Source organism: Tamandua tetradactyla, chromosome 20 (assembly GCF_023851605.1).
Source record: "Tamandua tetradactyla isolate mTamTet1 chromosome 20, mTamTet1.pri, whole genome shotgun sequence".
In the NCBI taxonomy this organism is placed as follows: domain Eukaryota; kingdom Metazoa; phylum Chordata; class Mammalia; order Pilosa; family Myrmecophagidae; genus Tamandua; species Tamandua tetradactyla.
Genome location: NC_135346.1, coordinates 4,778,760 through 4,796,038, shown reverse-complemented (window position 1 = coordinate 4,796,038; position 17,279 = coordinate 4,778,760). Strand labels below are relative to the sequence as shown.

Genomic DNA, 17,279 nt, shown 5'->3' with positions numbered 1-17,279 from the left:
GAACAGTTGTGTTGAATCCTGGACCTCTAGCAGAATCTCCTTTCATTCCAGTCCTCACTCAAAACTAGAAACTTTATTGGTCATTTGGTAAATGAGCTGGTGCAAAGCTAAGTGATTAATGTTGCCTCTAAATTTCAGAGAGGTATACCTTTATTTGTAGGCAGGACCAGATGAAACATCCCTCACCTAAAAAGCGATATCTAGACATGCCACACAACACTGGGTATCTAAAAATTTCACTATCATGTAAGAATCCTGAGTTTTTCTTAGGTTTATCTCCCATCATCTGGCACATGAATACTTTAAGAGTAAGTCTAGAGTAATTGCTACCTGCTGCTCACTAGGTCCAATCATTACAATGTCTTCAATGCAATTCACCAGAATGATGTCTTATGAAGGCAAAGATGATCAACTCTCCTGCAGACTAGATTCTGACACAGGACTGAAAAGTTGAAATACCCTAAGCTAAAAAACTGAGGGGCTAATGTTGCTCTTTCAAACTGAATGCAAACAGTTTCTGATGGTCTTTACTAAATGGTGTCAAGATAGCCATATCAGTAGTTGCATGTCAGATACCAGGGGTTGGGTTGCTTATCACAAGTAGTTAGATCACAACTGCAACAGCAGCTACAGTTGCATTCACCTCCTGCTTAAGTTTACAGTAATCCACAGGCATTCTCTAAGATCTATGTGTTTTCTTCACAGGCCAAATAAACAATTTGGTAGGTATATGGGAATCACCACCCCTGCATTCTTCAAGTCATTGACGATAACACTAATATCTGCAAATTCTCCAGTAATGCTTCTGTGGTAGTTAGATTCAATTGTTAACTTGGCCAGGTGAACCAAGGACATGAGCCAATGGTACAGTTCTGTTGCTGTGGACATGAGCCAATGGTACGTGAACCTCATCTGTTGCTTGTTACATCTGCAGTTGGCTAGGAGGCATGTCTGCTATAATGACTGATGTTTGATCTAATTGGCTGGTGCTTAAAACTCAACATAGCACAGCCAAACAGCTCAGCATACCTCATCTCAGCACTCGCAGCTCAGCCCAGGCCTTTGGAGATGAAGAAAGAAATCACCCAAGAGAAAGCTGTCGGAACCCAGAGGCCTGGAGAGAAAGCCAACAGAGATCGCCCTGGGCCTTCCCACATAAGAAAGAACCTCAGTGGAAAGGTAGCTGCCTTTTCTCTGAAGACCTAATAAAATTAACCCCCTTTTATTAAAAGCCTATCTGTCTCTGGTGTGTTGCATTCCAGCAGCTGGCAAACTAGCTTTATTGTTTTCTCAGGGTATTTTTCTCCTAAGTAGAGGCAGTTCTAGTGGCTTCCATGATACTTTTCTACTATACTTTAACCCCACTCTATAAGCCAATGAACCAATGTTGGGATTCTACCAGCTCATGACTATGTCTTTTCCAATGATGATTCCAGAACAGGGTAAATAACCACCGAGTGGGAATGGGAATGGGAACCCACTGAGCCTGTAAGATGGACCTGAACTAAGAACCCATTGATCACCTGGCCTCTATAAGCCCCACTTCTACTGGTGGACCACTGGGATGATTGTGTCTTCTGGAATTAGTCAGATCAGGAAACCCTGAAAAGTCTAATCATTTCTTTTCCTCCTGTGCAATTACATCCTGGAGAAAAGTTGAAAGTTTCTTCTTGGAAGCTTGGAGAAAGATTAACAGTATGAATTTTTGACAGTGTAGCAAGGCCAATCCCCCAGAAGACTATGCCTTCCTTTCATTCAAGGGGTTGTGTATCTGTAAGATATTTCAATTCAGAATTTAGAGGGACTTGAATCTCTGTTTTTGTGATTCCAATTTGACTTCTGTTCACTTGCCCAAGAACATATGACTCTACAGAACAAGCAAGAATTTAGTAGACTATCCACCTATGTCACTTCTAATTACCCCTGATCAACTAAGCCAACACCACAGATCTCTGCAAATCAGACTATTATGCTTACTACTTTCACTCTATTGCCTATGATAGTAACAAAATCCATCTTTTATATAGCTACTAAGGACTTCCATTTTGGCTTCTATCAGCCCAGGATTGGAGCATTCCCATTGTATCTAAGTACACTATTTCAGTGGAAGCAGTTTCTACAGCAATATCTGATCTATAGAGAAAAGCAAACATAGAGTTCCTCAGGTTTGATGAAGCTGCCCTTATATGTTAGTCAGGGTTTTCTAGAGAATCAGAGCCAACAGGAGAGATCTGTAATTATGAGATTTATAAATGTGTCTCATGCAAATGTGGGAATGTAAGAGTCAAAAATCCAGAGGGCAGGCTATGAATCTGGTGGCTCCAATGAAGGGTCCGGATGAACTCCACAGGAGAGGCTTGCTGGCTGAGGAAGTAACGAAAGAGTCTCTCTTCTCCCTTAAAAGCCTTCAACTGATTGGATTATCTTATTGTGAGAGATACATCTTAGTTCATCACAGATGTAATCAGCCATAGCTGCAATCAACTGACTAATTTATCAACCAGTAGTTTAGAATCAACCTTCTAGTTTATCAACCAGTAGTGAAATATCCTTGCAGCAATGGTCAGACCAGTGTTTATCTGACCAGACAACTGGGCATAATCATTTGGCCAAGTTGACACTAGAACCTAACCATCACAACATTACTAATTTATTCCTCACAGTCCTGGTGAAAGGTATGTCCTCTGGGTTAGAAGTTCTTACATAATAAACCCACATTGACATTGCAATTTATCTTAACCTCAGCTACAGGCATGGTTTGTCCTAAAACAAAATTCTCTAACTGTGGGTCTGTGAAACTTAGAACAAGTTATCTGCTTCCACTATACAAAAGAGGGACAAACGTAAGATAAATGTTCCCATTCACATAGGAATAAATTGGGAAGGAAAACAGGGGTCACCAGACCCAAACAGTTCCAAAAACCAGCAGGGCAGACTCTATTAGATTATTAGATTTTAAGTTCTGAGAATCATTTATCCTCTGGGCTTGAAAAAGCAACAGTCCCATCCTTTCCAAGGGCTTACATAGTGGCCCTGCTTTCTTCAAACACTGGGGTGAATGTTTCAACATATCCAAGCACTTGAGAGACCACCATGTTCTTGGCTTACCCCCTTCAAAAATCTGGGTGGCACCAAGACTGTCTGCCATCTCCAGGGCATAAGTTCAACCCCTTCAAAATAGTGGAGTGGTGGCCAGGCTCTCCTCAATAACCAGGGAATGTGTTTGAGGCCTGAGGCAGCAAAACTCTTTCTGAACCTTGAGGAGGAAGGCCCACTCTCTGCCTCCATGGCAAACTCACACTTTCCATGGAAGGGTGGGTCTGCTCTTCTGACCTAAGGTTTTTTAGCTCCAGACCTTAGCCATTTTTTGTTCAATCTATCCCTTTCTTGTCATTTTTCATCGAGACTGGCAGTGATTCTGTTCATACAGATTGCACAGCAAACTTGTCAGTTTTTCATGCAGCACACAGGAATCACTACAATCAGACAATAGGACTTTCCACAAATCCTTTCTGGATAACTACATCTCCAATCCTGTTTTATTCTGAAATGTCTGACTGGTTCCATGTCCTGTTAAATCCTCACATGGGACACTATTCTCTGGGGTTTCACTTTCTGGAAGCTCAGAATTTTCCAGACCATCAATTTCTGGTTTCTTTGTACCCAAGAATTCAGTTCTCAGCCTATCTCTTTCCTCTCACATTTTACTATAAGCTACTAGGAGAAAATAAGCTGCATTTTCCACATTTAATTTGGAAATTTCCTCAGCTAGATAGCCAAGATCATCACTTTCATTCTGCTTTCCATACAACACCAGTACTTAATTTTGCCAAATTCTCTGTCCCTTTAAAACAAGGATTGGCTTCCTTCCAGTTTGCAATAACACATACATTATTTCTGTCTAATACCTCATTAGAAGTGCCTCTAGCATCCATATTTCTATCAACAGTCTCTTCAAAGCAATCCTGGCATTTCCTATTCATCTCCTCACAATTCTTCCAGAATCTTTCCCCTTGTAAATAACTATTCCATATGCTTGGTATTTGCAAACTGCAGCACCCCACTTCTCTGGTACCAAAATTTGTTTTGGTTTGCTAAACCTGCCAGAAAGCAATGTACTAGAAATGAATTGGCTTTTATAAATGGAATTTATTAAATTATGAGTTACAATTCTAAGGTCTTGCAAATGTCCAAATTAAAGCAACAAAAAAAGGATACCTTCTCAAAGGAAAGGCAGCTGGCATCTGGAGCACCTCTGTCAGCTGGGAAAGCATGTGGCTGGTATTGGCTGATCCTTGCTTCGTGGTAATTGCTTTCAGCTTCTCTTCCTGTTGGTTTCTCTCTTTAAGTGACTCTGGGTCTTTTCTTAGCTTCTCCAAGACAAACTCTGGCTTTCATTTCTTAGCTTAGCCTCTCCTAGGTGCGTTTCTGTCTGCATCCCAAAAGCCTGTGCCTTCATCAAAATGTCCCTCTCTTAAAAGACTCCAAGAAGTGGATTAAGACCCATCTTGAATGGGTGGGGTCAAATATCCAGAAACAACCTAATCTAGAGGTCCCACCCAAAAGTCTTCCCCCACAAGATTGGATTAGAAGAACATGGCTTTTCTGGGATACATAACAGCTTCAAACGAGCACAGAAATATAATCAAAACCACAATGAGATATCATTTCACACCCATTTGAATGGCTACTATTTAAAAACATAAATCTAAAAGTGTTAGGAAGAATGTGGGGAAATGGGAACACTTATTCATTGCTAGTGCAAATGAAAAATGTTTGGCAGTTTTTCAGAAAGATAAGTATAGAACTACCACATGAACCCCAAATCCTGCTACTGTGTATATACTGAAAAGAACTGACAGTAGGGACTCAACTTATTTGCACATCAATGTTCATAGTAACTTTATTCACAATTGCCAAGAGATGGAAACAACTCAAGTGTCCATCAACTGGTGAATGGATAAAGAAAATGTGGTATATGCCTATTATTCAGCCATATAAAGGAATGAAGTCCTGGTGCATGTGACAACATGAACGAACTTTGAGGACATTTGGCAAAGTGAAATAAGCCAGATACAATAGTACAAATAATGTATGATCTCACTGATATGAAATAATAATAATAAGCAAACTTAGAGTTTTAGAATCTAGAATATAGATTAGCAGGGATAGATTGGGGTTAGGGAATGGGATGTTGATACTTAATTCGTGCAGGTTTTCCATTTAGTTTCATTTTGAAGTTTTGGAAATGGATGGTGGCCATGGTAGCACATTATCATAAGTACAACCAACTACACTAGATCATATATGTGAAAATGGTTAAAAGGGGCAATATTAGATTGTGTATGTTGTTAGAATAAAAATTAAATGGCAAAACAGAAAACTGTATAGCACAATGGACTGTATTATTGACAATTATTATTTATAGTACAAGTATAAGAATGTTCTTTCATGAATTTTAACAAATGTACAACATTAATACAAGGTGTTAGTAATCGAGTATTATATGGGAAAATATATCTAATGTTAATTATGGATGATAGTTAATAGCATTATTTCAATAATCTTTTATCAATTGAAATAAAAATAACATCCTAATGTAAAGCACCAAAAATAGGGGGCTATATGGGAATAGTACATTTTTACATGAATTTTCTTTAGGCCTATAACTGTTCTAGTTTTAAAAAATAAATAATAGTAGGACATATTGCACATGCCTGAGTATTGGGTGTTTTAAATGAGGTAATCTATATAAATTGCTTCACACATAGAATCTCTCAATACATGTTGTCCACTCCTGTGAAAAAATAGTACAATTATAAAATGTACTACAGTCAATTGGAACAAATGTTCCACACCAAGGTGTTGATGGTGGGATAGTGGATGGGAATCCTGTGTTTAGACAAGATTGTTCTATAAACTCACAACTTCTCTAATAAAAAAAAACTAAGAAAAGTAGGAAATGTGAGCGTATTCTCAAGTATAAGAAACTGAGCATGTGAGAGAGAAAAATTAACCTGAAATTTCATCAAGTACAATTCAGGGAATCAGAGGTCACCTGGGGACACTGATATTTTTGGGGAAATGGCACCTACAGTGAAGATGGAGGCAATAATGCAGGGAGAACTTGGATCCCTTCCAACATTAGTATGATACTTTCCCTGCTCTCAGCACTTTCTTCAGAGCCCCTGTGACATCTTTATTCCTGAGGCTGTAAATCATAGGGTTCAGCACAGGAGTAAGGATGGTGTAGAAGAAGGACACCATCATGTCCTTCTCAGGGGTGTGGTAGGAGCTGGGGAGCATGTAGGTGTAGATGCCAGCTCCGTAGAAGAGGATGACGACCATAATGTGGGACGAGCAAGTGGCAAAGGCCTTCTTCCTGCCCTCTGTTGATTTCATCCTGTGGATGGTGAGGATGATGAAGTAATAAGAACCTGAAATGATTGTCACAGGGATGAGGAGCATGATGACACAGCAGAAATACATAAAGATCTCATAGAGTGAGGTGTTCAAGCAGGAGAGCTTCAACATGGCGGGGACCTCACAGAAGAAGTGACGAATCTCCCGGGATCTGCAGAAGGGTAAAGTCATGGTGATGGGAGTGAGCATGAGGCCATCTACAGAACCAACTAGCCAGCAGCCAGCTGTCAGGAGGATACAGACCCTGTAATTCATGAGGACCGAGTAGCGGAGTGGATGACAGATGGCCACATACCGGTCATAGGCCATGGCCCCCAAAAGGCAGTACTCTGCACCCCCCAACAGTAGATAGAAGAACATCTGGGTCCCACATCCAAGGACGGAGATGGTCCTTACTTTGGCCAGCTGGTTCACCAGCATTTTGGGAACAGTAACAGAAATGTACATCAGGTCCATGAGGGAGAGCTGGTTGATGAAGAAGTACATGGGAGTATGCAGACAGGGCTCTATGTGAATCAGAAAGATCAAGATAATATTCCCAGTCACAGCCATGAGAAATATACCAAAAATGAGTGAGCAGAGCAGACCAGGGTGTGAGCTTTGGCTGAAGATTCCCAACAGGAAAAAGTTACCCCCCAGGGTTTCATTGGCAAGCCACATATTTGGATGATTGGTTGGAATGACTTTACCTAGATGAAAAATGAAACTTTATTAAATGTATACACATGCACATATAAACATACACAACACGTGGAATGTTTCCATTATCTCATATATATGATATATACACATATATACATATATAGAATTATTAATATATATCACTCATAAATAGTTAACATGGCAATTTTTATCTGCCTTTAGAGTGAATACATGACCTTAGAATGTAGCCTCAGGAATGAATTTGCACTGATAAGAGGCAGGATATTAGGTATGAAATGGATTCTCCATCTAGAATGGGAATGTTGTATTTATATACTCAGTGAAAGTTTTAATAAAACTGATGTTAAACTACTTCCTGCAGAAGACCACAGTGATTTCAAACCACTCATATGTCATCAATTCTTTCTTATTTTTACTTGCAATGTTCATACCTATAATACAATGCATGTACCTTTATTGCCTTACTCTTCTCTCATGAGATTTTGCAGAGTTAATAACCAATATTATAGTAATGCTATATTCGTGACTTTCAATGGGTATTTTTGCAGGAAATGGTAGTACTGCTCATGCTTTTTTAAAGTTCATATCATAAATATAAGAATATATGAAACAGTTTTCTTAACATTTAAATACCCACTTATTCAATAATAATTACAAATAAATTTTTCCATGAGATTTACATTTATACATTGGTCAAAATTTTAGTCAAATTACTTTAAATATGTTAATAAAGACATTAGTCCAATTGTTAATTTTTCCTAAATAACGTAAACATTTTTTAAGCATAAATGTTTAGGAAAATTATTTTTACACTTTCACTTAAACTATTTCAGAGATTCTGTGGGTTTTATTCATATTTTCATGATCTGTATAGAGAGTTTATAATCTGTTAGGTCTTCAGCAATCTTTCAAGAAGTAAATAATAACAGCCTCAGACCAATGAAGCTTGTAGAGAGAAAGATTTGGCTATATTTACTTTACCTTTATTACAGATTATTGCCATATCATAATATGTAGGAGGGTTGTTCTGCTGTTTTTTCTCCCAGTAGAGAAAGGTTGGAGCCTATAAGTTCCAATTTCTTATTATTGGCCAATCCACCAGCTTGTTACAGACTATTGGGCCCTTTCGTACCTGGTTATCGTGTGGTTCACATCAGCCCTTCCTTTTCTTAGCACTATTACTCTCTTTTTCAGAATTCAGTGGTTTACTCATGGATGTCATTATTTCTTCTTCTCTAGTTACATAGATAAAACATTTTTCTGTCATTCAAAAAGTGTATACAGTTAATGAAAAGATTTCGGTAAGTAACTCTACTTCAAATCAAATATGCATTTGATTCTTCCATCTTTTTATTGCAGTTTCTCTTTGGTACACTTTGTAAGTAATGCTGTTTTGTCACAGTCTAATAGACAGGAGTTGTTGCAATTCACCATTATAATATGTTTGCTATTTCAAATGTCTCAGCCTGGCTAAAGTAGTCTCTATGAGCTGTCTACTTTGTTTTTTAAGCATTATCCTAAATATTTTTGTTAACGCCCTTGTTTTCTGCCACAAAATGTTACTGGCCAAGAGAATAATGCCCTCCTTTTTATTTATGACTTTTGTTATTTGGATCATCTCTTCATCTTTGTCAGTCTATGCTAAAGTTCATCAATTTTATTGATCTTTTCAAAGTAACAACTTTTTGCTTTATTGATTTGTTTTCTATTTCATTTATCTCTGGTCTAATCTTTGATAATTCTTTCCTCTGCTCCCTAATCCAAGATGTGGAATCAGCTCCTGGCTAAGGATCAGGTTCCTTTTAAGGAGGACTAAAATCTAAGCTAAAAGCCCATGCACTATCTGGGCATATCAGACGCTTTCAAATATTCAGACATAACAAATTGGCACCTGGTACAATAATGTTACCTTGAACATCTTGGTAGTGGAGCTGATTTATGATTTATGACCATGAATACCCTTTGTACTTCCAATTAATACTTAAAGTATGAAATTATTTTAAAATTCATTCTAACTTAAAATAGCATTTTCCTATAACACTACTATTTAAATATAGTTGTACCCTCTTATGTGTATAATCAATGCCTCACTGACCAGCATAGTTGACAGTGAAAGATATTGGATCAAGACAGCACTTTGCTTTCACCTCAAAATTCCAATTAAATCATGGAAAAATATAAAGTAAATAGCAATCTTGTAAATCAATGGAAATGGTTTTAAACTAAGGTTTTATTAGCAAAGAAATAACTTTTAGGAAAGCAGCAAGGAGATCAAATTTGATTCAAAGGAAAGGAATTTCAGCCAAAGGATGAGGAAGTTACTACAGAAATAAAAATACTTATCCCTGAGATAGCCCACTAACCCTGAACTCAGAGACAATCAATATAAAGATTAGAGAAGACCCAGAGAGCAATCATCGGGCTCATTCACTCAAGACTGATTTATGGAAAAGTTGGTCCCACTCTAGCTTTGGTCCCAGTGCCTATAAAACAACATCCACAATAAAAAGGGAAGATTCTGCTAGAGGAGGGCTCCCGGTGTGCAGGAATACCATTTTATTCTTGGCTTTGATAGTTTCTTTAGCATAATTATAAATAACCATTAGTGTAGGTGTGTACAATATATGTGCAATAAAATTCTAGAAAACATGAGAAAGGAAAACATCATCCATAGAGCAAAAACTAAGACTGGGTTACATGCATCCCACTTGCTAACTACCTCCTCCTGGTTTTGCAGCTTACTCTCCCTAATGCCCCCACTGCAGCTCTCCCTCCACTCACCTAAGCCCTCCAACCCATCTATCTTACAAATTTGTCTCTCTCTCTCTAACCTCCTTGAGATTCTCATTCCCTAACTTATTCAACGTAAATTCTCTATTCAGTAATTATAATTATTCCTTCACAAAGGTACCCTACTCCCTTGTTCACTCCCTTGGCCAAAGCACAACCCACAATAAACCCATCTTTCTGCCAGCTCTGCTCCTGCATGTCCTATTGACAGAGGCTGGGGAAAGCCACAAACCACTGTTATGGATGCTACTTCAGATATGCCACTCCTAAACTCGATGGCCACAACTGCTGCCAGGCAGTTTTTATTGTGCCCCAGTCCATTCACACTGATTTTCCTAGATAGAAGTTTCACATTTTCATCTTTCATTAGAGCCTCATACCTCCTCCCCTGTTGTCACTATCAGTTTCATAATCTGGTTTCCTATTTTCCTAGTAAGACCATGAAAGAATTAGGATAAAATGCCCACACATTCCCACAACCTACCTGTATCTGTTCACGACCTCTGCCTGCCCATTTTTACCTTACTTGAACTGTCCAGGCTTCTGTCAATGACCGTTCTTTTACTATGTCCTCTCAATTGCTCAAGAGCATGAGAAAATCAATTCTTCTTTTTCAATTCTTTACAAATAAACATCCCATCATTGGACAAAATAAAGGGCAGATCTTACTTAAATCTTACTTAACGGTAACTAATAAGTAATAAATAACTAGACAAATATTTAAGAGACTAACTTCTCTTGGAACCAAAAATAATTTTCCAAGTATATAAAGACAAAATAAAAATTCCCAACATCGTTCAAAAAAAACCCTAGTCAATTCCAATGAAACAATACCTAGAAATCATGAACAAAAAACTGGTGGCCCCAAGATATGTCATCTGTCCAAAAAGAAGGCAGCATAAAGGCCCTGTCAGGTATGCAGACTTAGGAGGTGGAGACTCCAGTCTCCTTCAACTGCTTTGAAAATTCATTATTTGCCTTGCTCCCATCAAGTGAAAAAGAAAGCAAAATAGTAAACTAAATAATGTGGAAATCATCATACAGCAGGACTTGAGGGCAGAACCAAGTAAAACACACATGTGCCCAATTAGTAAACCATCTAGCAATAGCCCAAAATGTCTCATAGAGGAAGTAAGTTTGGAAAACATGAGAAGGAAAGCAAACTCGGCGAATTTCCAAAACTGATAGGAGAATAGGCAGTGGCATCACTTAGTGGTTCCTTAATGAATGAGTAAAATATATTTTATGCCCACCCACAAAACATAAGCCCATCTAGGGGAATTGGTGGTTATAGGACTCATGCTTCTGAGTGCATAGTCCACAAAAATTTTGTAACATCTTTGCCCAGATCAAAACAATTAATAGGCCATTTCTGAGGAATGTGATTATGTAAATCAGTAGTAAGATAGAGTTACACTATTCACTGTGACTATAACTAAGAATGTCCACAGGAGAATGGAATCAAGAGTGGCTGTGGCATTTCTTTGCTGTATAGTTCAATGTACAATTTTGACTTGGTGAACAAGATAGAAAAACAAACAAAACTGCATGTTCAGTCTTCTCACACGCTTCCTAGAAGACCCTGAAATAAAGAGAATCAGTCTGTAAAGATGCCTAGCAAAAACTTTCTAAACCAAATCAATGCTGTACTTTCATAGGAAACAGATGGGAGAGGTATGGATTGGACCTGTATACAATGATTAGTTCAATTCAAAAGCAATCAATTTGGTATTTCCAAAACCAGACCCTCCAAGGAATAGCCAAAAGATTTGTCATGAGTTTCAGGCTAGAAACCTCTACACTGTGTGAAGGCGGGAACCCTTCTTTTTCAGTGGGCGTTTAACTTCAAAATGATGAGCCATTTCTTTCTCTCTACTATACTTGAAGCTCCAGCTGCTCCTCCCACTCGTAATCACTTTCCACAGCAAGGGTTCCTGATACAAGTTTTTTTATTTTTTTAAAGAGAGAAAGATGAAAAGGAAGGAAAGAAGAACGGGAGAGAGGAAGGAAGGAAAGGGAAACAGGAAGGGATGAAGAAAGCTGGAAAGAAAAGGAAACAGAAGGAAAGAAAAGGAAAACAAAGGAAAAACTTTGCCATATGTAACATTGCTCAGATTTTCAGAGGAAAAAGTTAGCAATCATTTGCTTGTAAATCAGACTTCTCTGGAAAAATGAATGCAGCACCACCTGGAGGAAAATTCTCAGAGTTTGAAGTTAGCTTTTTCTTGTTTTAGCTCCCTTCTGTCCATTCTGAGGCATTTTTGAGTCACCTTTGGGTCTTTTTCCCACATAAACAAATAGAGTTACAGAATATTTGTACAACCTACTTGATAAAATTTCTGTGAGGTTCAGATATGAAAATATGCACAAGAATTTTTAAAATTGTATTTGTATCCAAATATTAGCTTTGGTATGGTAACAACAAATACTATTTTATAGGAGATATATAATTTTGCTTTCTTACCAAGCCAAAAGAAGAGAAATATGATATTCCATTCAAGAAGGAACTCTATTTCCAGTAAGACACTTCTCTTAGACTTCTCACTGAATTAAATCCCTGCCTTTTCAATTTCCTCCTAGGCCCTGCAAATACTGAAGCACCACTTGCTTTTCTGCAGAAAAGAACACAAAACTGTCCCACTTTCAGCACCCTGTGACTTTTCCTGCAGAGCAGCAGATGTGGCAGAGTCTAGTGTGCACTTCCTGGTGATGATGGACTTGAGGATTAGCTCTCCACCATGTGAGCCTTCCCCCAAGGACTGCAGTGTCCTCTGTGGGCACAGTCCTGGAGGAGTCGGTCTTTAGCCTTTGATCAATCACAAAACATGATTCTGTAGACATTTCTAATTACATAAATCCTATAACCCTCCAAAGGAAGAAAAATGTTTCTCTTAATAAGGTACAATGTCTTCTCCAAGAAGTTTCCCCAAGAATTTGTCTCTCTGATGAAAGAGAAATGGTAACCTGTATCAGCCACATCACTTCTCAAACACATGAAATTATCACTTGTTGTGATGGAAAGTAGAGAAACTTAAACCAAAATGAGATAAGTGATAATATGCTTACTAAATTATACCTTTTATAAATGTTTCCTGATTTTAATATTTAGAACTGATCATTTTTCAATAATTAGAGGTTATATGCAATTATAAAAAGGACAATAATTCACACTCCAGGATTCTAAAGATAATCAATAGTATGGGGGGGTTTCCCTTTTAGGCAGTTTTATTCCATTAGCATAATTAATATCTGTTTTTTTATAGAATTTTTACTTATGTTTCACTTCACTTTGAAAATATTATTTCAGGATCACGTCTTAATTCAATGTATGGTTTGTTTGATTTTGAATTTTCAAATTATTCCAAAATAAGCAATAGATGTAGTACATTGCCTGCACAAACTACAAATTATGTGACTTTCTTGTGTTGTTTTTGTTGTTCCTGTGTCGTTAAACTTTCAAGATGTTCTTCAAGTTTTGCTAATATGAATGCTGCTCCAGTGTACAATTCTCTGTCCCACAGCTTTCTTTTGGTTACGTTACAAATCGGAAATTCCATGCTCCAGTCCCTCTTGAAACATTCCACTAAATTACTTTAAAAATGTCAACACTAGCAGGCCACTGTGGCTCAACAGGCAGAGTCGTTGCCTGCCATGCCGGAGACCCGGGTTCAATTCCCAGTTCCTGACCATGCAAAAAAAAAAAAATGTCAACACTAAGAAAAATGTTACATTATTTCTGGTTCCAAAAACAATATATTTACTATAGAAAAGCCACAACTATGTATTTTTAAGTCAAGAAATAATCCACAGAAATTGAAAGTGTACTTGAATACAAGTAGTAGTGTCATAACATTTGACATGCTGCTATCACCAAAATGAGTCAACCTCGAATGTGTGTGTATGTCACAGACAGGTATGTTCCAAGCATATGGTATTTGTTAAGACTGAGACTCTCAGAAGCTGTACAGAGAAAGTAATTATACTCTCTATATTCATTTCTTATAGCTACTTAACAAATTACCAAAAATGTAGTGACAATACAACTCACATTAATTACCTTACAGTTTGAGTAGGCCAGATATTTGAAATCAGTTTCGCTGGGCTGAATTCAATGCACTGGAAAGTCTAGCTTTTTGTGCAAGCTCTAAGGGAAAGTCTCTTTCCTTGCAAATTATCCATCTTCTAGCAGCTCCCATATTTCTTGTCTGGTGGCTGTCTCCTCCATTTCCAAGATGCGTCTCTCCAATCCTTGCTTTTGCTGTTACACGACCTTCTCTTTTGAGTCTGACTCCTCCTGCCTCCTGCTTACAAGGACATTTGTGATTATGTTGAACCCCCAGATACTCCATGATTATCTTCCCCATCTCAAAATCCTGAACTTAGTCACAGTTGTCTTAATCTTGACATCTTTGGGGCCCACTATTCAGTCCACCACACTACCCTCGAGTGTAGATAAAGAAATTGAGGCACAGAATGACTAAGTTAACGTCTCCAACATCAGGCAGGTGAGAAACTGGGCAGGTGGAATGCAGAGTGGGCCCCCAGAACCACATGCTGTACTCTCTATGGTTACAATTCCTAGTAATGGCCTAAGGCTATTCCATGATTATATTTTTGTAAACTTTTTAGGAATGAAGTAAAACTACACACAAAAAAAATCACAAACTGAACTCGTCCTGTAGGAAGATACACAGTCTACAGCACCCCAGTAGAGCCCGTGTTCTGCCACCAGGTCACAATACCCTCCACCAAAGTATTGTTGCTCTGGTTTCTTACATTGCAGATTAATTGTTGCCTAAATATGAATGTGTTGTAAGTGGAGTCAGTAAATATACACCCTTTTGTCCTTGGCTTCCTGAGATACAGTCATGTTGACAGAGTTTTGGTTTGTGGTTTGTTAATTTTCATGCTGTGTAATATTCCAATGTATGAATCAAATTGATTCCTTATCTATTCTATGTCAATGGGACTTCAACTGTTATTTAATTTTTACTATTATAATCCTCCTTAGGATCATAGTTAACACATATTTTGGAGAAGATATGTAAATTAAATGGGTTATAGGATAGGTCCATGTCAGGCTTTGGTAGATAATGTCAAATTGCTTTCCAGAGGGATTGAACCATTTTATGTTCACATAACCAGTGCGTCAACCTCGTAATAAGTGAGACTTATATATATGTGTTGATCTGTTTCTAGTCTCTGTTTTCTGTCCCTTTTGTCAAATGACAACTTAGCACTGATACTACATCATCTAAATTACTCAAGTTGTTTTAAATAAATTGTTGTGTGTTATAAATATATTTGTCTATTTCTCCTTGTATTTCTCTAGGGTTCATTTTGTCAATTTATAATTTTGAAGTAGAAATTAAACTAGTATGTAATTTATCAACTTGAGCCCTTAACGATGAGTGAGATTGCAGCAACTGTGCACTATGTTACAAATCCATCCGAATGGTGTGACATGTACACCTTCTCCCTTGCCCCATATCCAAACTAAAGATCAGTTACCCTCCAAGAATGTCACAAAGAAGAAATATATAGGTCACATGTAAGTCTTCTATAGAAAACAAAAATATAAAATAAGGAGAGTATATCTATATTTTCACATACAAAAGAGAATAAAAGGCTGAACTTTATGTGTCATAAACAAAATTGAAAGATAAATGTATGAAAAGTCACAATATATATGAGTGGCAAAGCATTGGTATGCTTAATATAAGAATGTTTTCACATGAGCATGATAAATTAAAGCCCAAAATGAGAACACAAGCAAAGAACACACACAAAAAGAAGTTATATCAAAAAGAACACAAATTACAAATAATCACCTGGAAAACTAGAATTCTAATAAAATCAACAATGAGGTAATACTGAATCTAATGCAATGGTAAAAGTATCTTAAAATTGTTTCCCTACTTTTGCGAAGTTGCAGATATTCTAGAAGATATACAATTCAGCTTGGTACTGAAATTGTAAAAACAGGCAACTTATGGAATTCTTAAAGCTATGCATGCATACTGATCTAGAATTACACTTCTAGAATTGCATTTTAAGGAACATTCAGAAGTGTGAGTAAAAATGTATTTTCAGCACATGTCATGCAGCAAAGAAGGAGAAATAGTTTAAATACACAGTTATAAGAGACAATGATTGAAAAAAATATATATTTTTCTACAAAGAATAATAATGGCAGGGGGTTAGCATATCTTTTATGTTTAGAAATGAATGTTATATCGTGATATAATTTTCCTCTGGAGGGGTCTAGGTAGAGAACCAAGGAGAGGGCTTTAATGACGGTGACTTCATCTATCAAACAGACTCGTAGACTAAATAAGCGTGACTATAGAAAACGGATAATCCTTCACAGGGCATTTAGATGACTACATACAGCTTCTACAACAAATATTCTAAAAATTAAATTTCCAAGAGGAAACATTTAGTCAAGAAATATCATTTTCCATGACCAAGACTTACACAGTTTTGCAGTATACATAACTGCAAAGAAATAGTTACATTGAATAGAAGGTCAAAGTTAATACATGCATTAAAAAGAAAAAAATTATTGACAGATAATTTGTCTTCAGCAAACAAATGAACAGCACACATATACTGGTTCATGATCTCAAAATATAAAGAATTCACAGAGATGGTTCAAACTGAACCTTTTCACTATCAGGCCGATAGAATCATTTTTTGCATGACTTTATAGATGTTTTGCAAATACTACAAAGGAAAGGATAGCCAAAGCTCTAGAATTTTAATACAATTTTAAAATTTTAATAAAATTGTAATTGTGTTCACAATTTTAATTACAATTATATGCAAATTTGGATCAAAATATTTGGGGTTCATCATATTATGTATTCATACTGTACATTCACATCACGTGGAAAGATGTTATTTATTAGAGCAATATGATTCCAATTATAGTGTCATGTAAATGCAAGAAAGAGTCAGAAGCATAGGGACAGTGAACAGTGAAAAACAGAGAGTGTGCATAGAGAGAGAGAAGGACAAAGAGAGAGAGAGCATATGAATAGGTGCAGAGACTGGATAAAAAAGAACAAAAAATTACTGAAAGATTATTTGTGTGGTGAACAAATGGGTGATTTTTTAATCTTCCCTTTTCTAATTAACTATAACTAAAAAAATCTGGAATATTAACCTTTTTCAAATACGAGCCATAAAATCTGTCACAAATTGCACTCAAGCTGAAATCAATTTTCCCAGAATATAGGTAGTTAAATATCCAAAAATGAAAGGTGCATAAAAATTTTACCTAATACTTAGGAGAAGGAAAATGCAGAAATAAAATAAACTTTTTTGTATCATTCCATATGTTCCTGCAACTGTTTGATGTTTTGTCTATACTGGCATGCTTAAACTTCCCAAAAACCATA

At 37.0% G+C, this 17,279-nt stretch overlaps 1 protein-coding gene across 1 annotated transcript; it reads right to left on the bottom strand.

Annotated features, from left to right (window-relative positions):
* Positions 1 to 6,144: 6,144 nt before the first annotated feature.
* On the bottom strand, positions 6,145 to 7,083 carry LOC143664792 (olfactory receptor 2T10-like). The gene has a single exon (XM_077138171.1). It carries the CDS (start codon positions 7,081 to 7,083, stop codon positions 6,145 to 6,147), a length of 939 nt encoding a protein of 312 aa, XP_076994286.1.
* Positions 7,084 to 17,279: the final 10,196 nt, after the last annotated feature.